This window comes from Corvus cornix, chromosome 1A (genome assembly GCF_000738735.6).
Source record: "Corvus cornix cornix isolate S_Up_H32 chromosome 1A, ASM73873v5, whole genome shotgun sequence".
Lineage (NCBI taxonomy): Eukaryota > Metazoa > Chordata > Aves > Passeriformes > Corvidae > Corvus > Corvus cornix.
Window position 1 is genome coordinate 35,559,666 of NC_047057.1, and position 9,590 is coordinate 35,569,255.

The 9,590-nt window shown below is 42.4% G+C and overlaps 1 protein-coding gene across 1 annotated transcript in view; it reads right to left on the reverse strand.

Moving 5' to 3' along the window:
* The window catches only part of ZFC3H1 (zinc finger C3H1-type containing), a 41,578-nt gene extending 38,356 nt beyond the window's left edge, over positions 1–3,222 (reverse strand). Inside the window, 2 exon segments of the mRNA XM_039570394.1 lie at positions 2,596–2,940; positions 2,943–3,222. Coding sequence (XP_039426328.1) covers positions 2,596–2,940; positions 2,943–3,174 — 577 coding nt within the window. The 5' untranslated portion in view covers positions 3,175–3,222.
* Positions 3,223–9,590: the final 6,368 nt, after the last annotated feature.

Consider the following 9,590-nt stretch of genomic DNA (forward strand, 5'->3'; position numbering starts at 1 on the left):
CTATGCAAGAATTCCTGGAGAATTACTATATAACAGCTTCACACTAACGCTGCCAAGAATTGAAAGAGAAAAGCCTATTAAAAGCTAACACCCCAAAAAAAGTAACAAGAATTCTTGAAGTGCTCCACCATGTCCTTTACTCCACTTACATATATATTCTGCCAAAACGTGGTGAAAAGCACAACTTCATAGGTTAAATCAAGTAAAAAAATCTGTCTTACCAGACTGTCTTGGTTTAACACCAGTCAGCAACTTATTACCACACAGCCACACTCTCACTCCTCCCTCCCCTCCATGGTGGGATGGGGAAAGAACTTGGAAAAAGGTAATGTGGGTTGAGGGAAAGTGGGTTGAAAAAAGAACAGTTTAATAATGGAAATCAAGTAAAATAGTAATAACAACAGAAAGGGAGATAACAAAAAGAGAGAGTGGAATAACGCCCAAGGAAGGAGGGTGATACAACATACGATTGCTCACCACCCACTGAGAGATGCCCAGCCCATCCCCAAGCAGCAATCAGTGGCTCTCAGCCACAGTTTATACACTAGGTTTGACGTTCTGCGGTATGCAACACCACTTTGGCTAAGTTTGGGTCTCAGTTTTGCGCACTACCAGCTTCTTGGGCACCTCCTCACTGGCAGAGCATGGGACACTGGAAGTCAACTTAGTGTAGGCACTACTCAACACCTAAAACATCAGTGTGCTATCAACATTATTCTCATACTAAATCCAAAACACAGCATTGCACCAGCTAGTAAGAAGAAAAGGAACTCCATCCCAGCCAAAACCAGGACTCAATACACTTAAAACATTTTAGTTTCTGGGAGGAACTTCTAATACCATTCCAGGCGATGAGGCTCCTTGCACCAGTTGATATGAAAGTCTCCTCTGAAGCCACATGCCAATGAACTACACTGGTACTCCATTAATGTTAGCAACATGGAGGTGCCTTAATATTTATGAATTCTCTAATACTGACTCTATTAGGTGGCAAGGATGTGACAAACACAGAAAGTAGCTCATATTGAGAGAAAATCATGGACCTTCCTTAACTACATGATCCATAAACAACTGAATGTTCACTTATTAAAGAGCAAGAGTAACAGAACATTATCTACCATGTTTAAACAGAAGAGCGAATCTTAAGTGCCAGGAGTAAAAACACATCTAACATCCGCATTCTCTGCTTTTGGTTTGAAAATGGAATTATTGGCTTCTGAATGCTCTTTTAATTAAAAGGGAGAAGGAGACTCTGCATCAGTATTAAGAAACATTGCAAGGTCTGTTTAGGACAATACAAACATTTGCTCTGCAAATTACTGCTTATACAGAAAGTAACCACTTTTGGCTACTCAGAGCAACACTGCAAATTAAGTGTCTTGAAAACTATTTTCAGCACTAGAATTGCCTTACTGTGAAAACTTAGGCAAATCACATCTTCACTCGTTGCCTCTCAAGATAAAACCCTTGAATGAAAGGTTCCGATGAAGCCTTCAATAATGCTGCAACTTTACCACGAGACTTAATAAAAACATCTCTATTGCTATTTTACATATTCCATCCACATTTAAACAAATAAAAAATATTAATGACATAAATAATAATATAAAACACAAGGATCCGAGGGATCAACCTGCACAGTCTAGCAAACACACATCCTTTGATATTGATATGAAGGACAATAAAACACTGCAAAATTCTGGAGAACAGGATTTAACCGCCATCTCTCTTGCTCAGTGTTTTTTACCTCTCATCTACAGCTTCAGTTAGGCAACAATGCAGTTACATGAAGTAACCAGGCTGCCCCAAGCTACACTCAGCGTCAGTTCTTTACATTACTTGTTACAGCAAACAAGAAAAACTGGGGAAGCTTTTCCCACCACTTTCACAATTCCTGCTCCTAAAAGGATGAAATATCAGAATTGTGAGAATCACCTAAACCTCTTAAGAGCAATCAGTGGAGAACATCCTACAAGGAATGTGAATATGGCTTTTATTTGAATGCCCACATAAACCACAGTTTGTGTATGCAGACCCACTTCAGCTTAGCTAAAACTGACTAAAGCTAAACCTATGTACAATAGCCTCTGAAGGAATGAAAGTGAGAAAGAAAAAAACACAGTAGATCCTTCATTGCACAATATAGGAAATTAACAAGCTTAGCGTTTTAGCTTTACAATTGTGACACTAATTATACATATTAACACTGCCGCACCAAAGACTGACCCCACCTCACAATCTTCACACTTCGGGCTAGAAAAGCAGCCGCCTGGAATCCAACCGACAAAAGCTTCCTTTCAGGCTATGCTTTTTCTTTTTCCTTACACCCGACGGATCGGCCAAGCCGCAAGCCAGATCACGGCAGTAATCCGACTTCCCAGCAGCCTCTCCTTGAGCAGGGCCGGCTGCCCCAGCCAACCCCCAGGATTAGCTTGAGAGCCTTCCTCTCCGTTACCGCTTCGGGAATCCCACTGCCAGAGCGGGAGGGAAACGCGACCCTTCCCAGGGCTTTCGGCCACGTAGCGCGGCACCGCCACACCCAGGCCACCCGCAGCAGCACAGGCCCCCCCGCCCCCGCTCACGTCTCAAGGATACATTTTCGAGGCGAGGGCTCCCTCCAGCCCTGGCTGCTACTGAACCCGCCGCTGCCTCCCCCTCCGGGCGGCCTCCCCGGAGGGTTGCCTGGCCGATCGCTGCAGCCTCGGCTCCGGCCCCAGCGCCCACCGCCCCGGTAGGGCCGGCCTCGGAAGCGGAACCGGTCCAGGGCGTTGTGGCTGCGCTCCCAGAAAGAGAGCCGGGGGCCCGTGTCGGAGTGCGAGCCCGGCGGCATCCGCGGTGCCGGTGGGTGGGAGCGGAATGAGTCCTTAGGCCGGTAGCCGCCGTGGCCGTGCACGTGTCCCGTGTCGGGCGGGGGCTGGTGCCGCGAGCGCGGGAAGGGCCGCCGGAGGAGGACACGGAGCCGCTCCCGTGGAGCCCGGGGGGCGGCCGGCGCCTCGAGTACGGCCTGCTACTGCTGCTGCTGCTGCCGAGGCCGCCGGCACGCTCGGAGCCGCCGCCACAGGGCCCGAAGCCGTTGTTGTCATCGTCGCTGATCTCGCCGTCCTCCAGCTCCCCTTCCTCCTTCGGGGAGAGCCCGCTGGGGTCGGGCGCGGCCGCCGCCTCCGCGGCCGCCATGGACCCACGACAACGGTCTCGGCGCGCCCTGCACCCCCTCCACCGGCCCGCGCGAACTCTCGCGAGACCGCGCCCCGTCCCTCCACCCAAAAGGGGACAGAGATATGACGCGTAAGAAAAAGAGAGGCGCGGGGCAACGCCCCTTATTGCGGGGTATCCTGGGTAATGTAGTTTCCCGCTCAGGGCGAGGCCTCGCAAGGGGATAGCCGGCGCCTCAGCCTATCGCGCGGCGGCGGCGGGCGCCAATGGGCGCGCGGCCCGCCATGTTGGTAGAGGAGGGGAGCGAGGAGGCCGCCATCTTACCGAAGGGCACGGCTCTATGTGGGCAGGGAGTGGTGGCGGGGCACGGCAGCGGGCTGCCCTGCCCTGCCCTGCCCTGCCCTGCCTTGCCTTGCCTTGCCTTGCCTTGCCTTTCCCTGCCTTGCCCTCTCCTCTCCTCTCCTCTCCTCTCCGGTCAGCGGCAGCTCTCCTTGGCGCTGTCCAGGCTGCGCCCAAGTAAGGTGCTTCGGGGGCTTGGGCCTCCTGGGTGTTCATTGCAGGTGCTGGCTACCATTCCTGTGTTGTTTGGGCCCGTGTCCTACTGCTCCCCCCAAACAGTGCACAGGCTGCTAAAGAAGGGAAAGCAGCCGGTGTTCAGGCATTAACCCCCAGCACCCTCCCAGTAGCTAAGCTAGTGTTAAAATCTTTAAGACGGAGGTTTCTGTGAAGCTTTCCAGACCTGTAATTGCCTAGAAGTTCAGATTGGCCCTAATGCCTTCAGTGATGTAAGTGACAAGCAAGCATCAGAGAGGGTAAAGCAATTGCATAAACACCTTCACTTAAATCATTTGTTCTATTTTCATATCTCTAAGTAGCGTTCTGTTGCTACCTAGTTGGTTGTTAAGGGATGCAACATCCTACCAAGAGTGCTGACTGGAGAGCAGTGATGACTTTCTTGTGCAGAAGGAACCTCATTTTAAAAAAAGCCTTTCTAGGTTAGATCGGTGTCTCCTGTAAAACTCACAAAACCTGACTTTTGAAACTGAGAAACATGAGAGATTCTTTTCCATTATGCATGCTAAATGTCTTTGCAGATTTGCCATGATTTTTAAACTTGGAGAAAGATGAGCGCATCTTTGTGCCTTTCCTGAGAGTGAATGTTTTGTTGGGTATTTTTTAGTAAGTAACATGCTATGAAATCACAAGCACCAAAATAAAACTCGGTATCATGTTACTATTTATTTTCCTTTGCCTTCCTCTCTAGACTTAGTTTAAATCCAACAAGTATAGAGGGAGTGGATAATACATATGCTTTGTAAAGTCCAAAATGTTATGCTAAACAAGCTTACTTTTCTTTGCTCAAAACACTTCCTACCCTTTTTTTGGTCTAACTGGACAAACTACATGACTCAAAATAGATTCCAGTGACTTCATGCAAAACAGGGTAGAGTAATGTAATGTGTACATAATATCCAAAATTTCTCAGTTTTTTTCTGTTTAAAACTGTGCATTCTTTGAAGATATTTACAGGGAAGCAAGTTAAAGGTTTGCTGTTTCACTCCCCCTCCTCACCCCACATATTTATCATTCTACATTAATGTGCTATTTGTGTCAGTACTTCTGTTTAAATAGTTGGTATCCCTAGGAATATCCCCAGGAATCAGGCTTACATTTTTACATATCTCACAGTACTAAAAACACGCAAATGTGACATAGGACATATTAAAAACTTTTTCAAGTAGCAGCTGGACAGGTCTCTTAAACATTGCTAGGTGCCTATGTCCATCTCTGAAATCTAATCCACTGTAGTTACAAAGCAGTTTCAGTATCACTACATGTAAGCTGCAGAAATTTCCCTCCTGCCACACATGTCCTTACTTGGCCATCCCGGAGCTTTGCATACATCTGATTCCAGTTGCCTTTGTAGAGTTACCTTTATTTCTAAGTGTTTTCACACACCAGTAGCAGGAAATTAGTATCTTTTAGACTAGAAAGGAAAATGTTTATAGAACTGTAAGGTATTGGCAAAACATCAGCTCTTTTATGGGAAATTACCCTGACGTGGGTATTCCCACTCTGTTGATTGTTATTGTATGTTTGCCTACTGTTCATCCAACAAGTGTGCTGAGTTTATTCAACAATGCTACATGATCTGTATTATAAATTTCTATCTAAGAGAAAACTTAACCATCTGTGCTTAACCAACTGTAAAAGAAGACCCTGAGAATCTTCCAGTGGTTTTGCATATCCTGTGGTATCATATATCCTTTCTTTCATTTCAGTCATCTGATACTCCTAGCTTTTTCCTATCATCTAGGGTTATCATGCAAGGAATTTTAAATTTTCAGAAACAAGCAGATTCACCACAGTTAATCAATAGAGAAATTGATAGTGTTAAATTCTTTTCTGTAAAGGGTATAAAATATCATGTGTAAAAAGAATATTTTTTTCGGATGGTTTTGCTACCTACACATTTGAACAAAGGTCATAAATATTTGAAAACTGCAAGGGAGCTGTCATTCAAATAGAAAGAATAAATATGAAGAAACTTCCTTGCTTATGACATGAGTAATAGATTAAGAAATTTTTTGTGAGGTTTCGTTGCAATGTGTGAATTTAAGACAAAAAATAAAGAAATTTTATTTTAGCTGCATTTGACTTCATGCCTTTGAAACAGATTATATTGATGCTGGAGAAAAAGTTTTTGTATTAAATACTGAATATATTTTCAGTAAAGGACAAATAGAATCATTTAAAATACAGAAGACCATACATTTTAATACAGGAACACAGAATTTGACTTGTTTCAAAATTTGAGGCAGGAAATTAGTAACATGTTTACCATGTAAATTAAATTCAATGATAAAAAGTAAAGTGAATTTTATTTTTACAGAAGCACAGTCTGAGTTATAAGGACTGGGCCAGATTTCAGAATATAAAAGATGTTCAGTATCTTTTGGTACTACATGGCTTAGGCTAAAATTATTTTTGCTCTTCTTGTTTTGCAAGTGTCAATTACAATCATAGGTTCAGGGTGGATCCCCTGGTTGGTGAGGTAACAAAGATTTATGTATTCTTTGCATTTCTTCTGCAGTTTCATGGTTGATCCTGTGCTGTGCCTGTGCCAGCTGACACGCTATCCAGTTAATCGATAATTTGATATGTTCGTTGCATGATCTCACATAATTTTATTGTTCTGTTTCTTAACTAATTTCTTCTGGATTTTTTAATTCTTTTTTTAACAGAAACCTGTGTGCAATCTTCCAAAGAAGAGAGCAGTTTCTATCCAAGCAGGAATATCCAACACCCAGTTTCAAAATAAACACTAAATGTAGGTAAGTTCTTATTGAACAGTCTGACCACAGTGTCTTGAACACAATGTATTCAAAATACATACGAAAGTAAAAAGAAGTAAAAATTAGAGGAGACTATAAGTTTGAAAAACGGAACAAAGGATCACATTCAAATAGCAGGCAGAGCTGGACAATGATAGATTGAAATGCCTCATGACATGCTTAAAATCAAATATTATTTCACCAAGAGATATATCTGAACAGAGTATAGTACATATCTAAAAGAATCTTTTCTTGAATGAGGTAAAAGTACGAGATATTTGTTTGAGATAGGAGATTAAAATGAGATATTTTACAGAAGATTATTTATAAAAGCTTTTCAAATAAAAAAGTAGTCTGTAATCTTTACTTTGGTATTTATGGTGAGTTAATGCTAAAATATGAATCAGTGACATTGTTATGTTCTCAGACATGCACTTGGTGATGAGAAAAATCTCCTTTTTATGACTGTGCAATTATTTAGTACCTATCAGTTACTAAAGAAGACTTCTTTAAAATCTGGAAGATGTCAAAACGTTATTTTAGGTTTTCACCTCAGGTACTAATAGTCTGATGGAAGAGCTGAGAGTTCTGTCTTTCCCAAACTGCATACAAGAAGCTTTTTTCTTTTGGAAGAGGTTTTATTTTTAGGAACATGAAATAGTCACTGCAGATAACTTCAGATGGAACACATTCAAGTAGCAGTTAACTCCCTCCTGTTAGATGTTGCTAAAAAGAATGGCAATTCCCTCTCAGGAATCTCAGCACCCTTTCCTGTATCCCCAGAGGTTTTCAACTGAGGATCTTCATTGGTACTTGAGACCCTACATAAGCCTTTGAGCAAGGACTCCTAGAAGTGAGCAACATGTTGAAGAGAAGTAAGCAAGCAATGTCAGAAACTGAACCATAGAACTTGTGCCCTCTTTAAGGCAAAGAAGACTGTGGGCTTTTTCTGTTGAGTTTGTACTTGCATTGGACACCTAGACCAATGTTAACCCCAAAGACTGTGATGAGTATGTAATGCTTTTTTTTTGCCCTTTGATGGGATGTTTGGTCTTGCTTAATTCTTCAAATTGTGTACATGATTGATAATAGTTATTTATATTGTTATTTATAGGGTGCAGATGCTACAGCCCAGTTAGAGATATTTAACAGATCAAGTGGCTGTGGTAATTTTTCATGCTTGGATAGATATGCAAGTACATATATAGTAGATCAAATGCAGCACTTTCCACTATTTTGGTATTTTCCTCAGTGTTTTTTAAACACTTCAGATATTCCTCAAAACATAAAGTCTGAAACTAAAAGCTCAAATTGGCATGATTTAAAATAATATAAGCAATTGTAACTTTTCTATTTGACAGGTAAATACTGCAATGGATTTGGTTCCATACAGAATGCTGGAAGGAGAAAGAAGTGAAAAAATAAACTTCACAATAATTTCCTGAGACTTTTTTTCTGATGAGGAGTGTGAAATTATACTGTAGCATTGTCATCTATGTATGGAAGGTACAATACCCTTCTTTTTGTTAAAAACACTGTAGAAACGTACAGAAGCAATATCCTATCATGTCCTGCAGTTTTGGAATTACTCTATCCCATGTGGCATGTTGCATTTGCTTTCAAGTAACAAGTGTTCCCAGATGCAAGTAATCCCAGGTGGTGGGTAGGAGTTGGAGCTTCATGCATATCTCTATTGGATCAGCTTAGAACAGTTCCCATTTGTGACCTTGGAAAAGGAATTTTTGCCTTCAGGGTTTTTCAGATTGGTTGTTTTACTGACAAATTACATGCTATGGGAAGCATGATGACACCTTCACTAGAGTGAAGAGGGATATTGGAACACACCCAACATTTTGAAACGTTTAAGTCTTTAGCATAATGGTAGGCCAACAGAAGAAAGGTATTTTAATAGTTTATGCGAAGATACAAAGACTTTCAACTGTTTGAGGACAGAGCAAACAGTCTGGATTGTTGATGGATCTGATGCTGTTGATCTTGAGTCGTGCATGTGTCACCTGGGTGTAGACTCAGGTCTGTGGTCCCCAGTGGTGGTACATTCAGAGGCAAGTTCTGGAAGGATTTTTTTCAACCTGTGAGTGTACAGTCTTCCCACTATTAGAGCTCCCCTGTATCTTGGATCTATGTGGTGGATTAGGTGAGCTCTAATTAAATTGGAAAAGTGCTGCAGTATTGCTGCGCTCTTACAGAAAACTTGGGGCAAACCAAGCTTGTTGTACTGATGCAATCACACTCCCTTGCTAGGGCGAGCCACTAGGTGAGTGACACCAGCAAAGTAAGTGAGAAGAACCTGAGGTGCAACAAGGTGGTTATCCGAGGAGGGCCATGAGGAATCAAGGTGTAACTGGCACAGCCAGGGAATGTTTTCATTTCCCAGGGCTGGGTCCTGCAAAACAGTTGTGAAAGAGAATTAAACTGATATGTAAAGAGGTGTGACATGACCCTCAGTGCCAGAAGAATTTTTCAGCTTTTCGAGCAGCACTTCACTGTTATTTTTAAATGTAATCTCTACTATAAATATGTAGGAAAATCAAAGAATTTTAGATGTTTGTCCTGCTCCAAATATCTTTTCTTTATACTATCTTCAGGAAAGTTCAGGAACCTTAACTTGGCAAGGAAACAAGTTGAAGGGGATGGTAGTCACAAAGGCCCCAGTTTAAGGCACAGAGGGTTGATATTTGACTTTGCCTGTGCTGCCAAATAACTGGGCTTAGATCCAGTCCCTCAAGACCAGTTGGTGCTTAGGACTAGCCCACTCTCTAGGGACTTCCTGGAATCATCTCCTCAGAAGAGTCCAAATACATCTGGAGAGTAAGTTTACAGTTAAGCAGTGTCAATTACTGAGAGGTCAGTGCTTCAGCTGCTCCCAGCTGCTATTTATTTTTTTTTTCGTTTAGCAGTATAAATATATCATCGAAGTCTTCTCTCTTAGTGAATGGAGAAAGAAAAATTTCTTTACTGGTTGTTTCAGTTCCCCTAATGTAAAGTGATTTCAGAGAGGAAATACATTGCAGGAATCTCATTGTGTTAATTAGTAGGAGGATGATGACATCTATAGCCTCAAATTGACTCTATATATGAAAA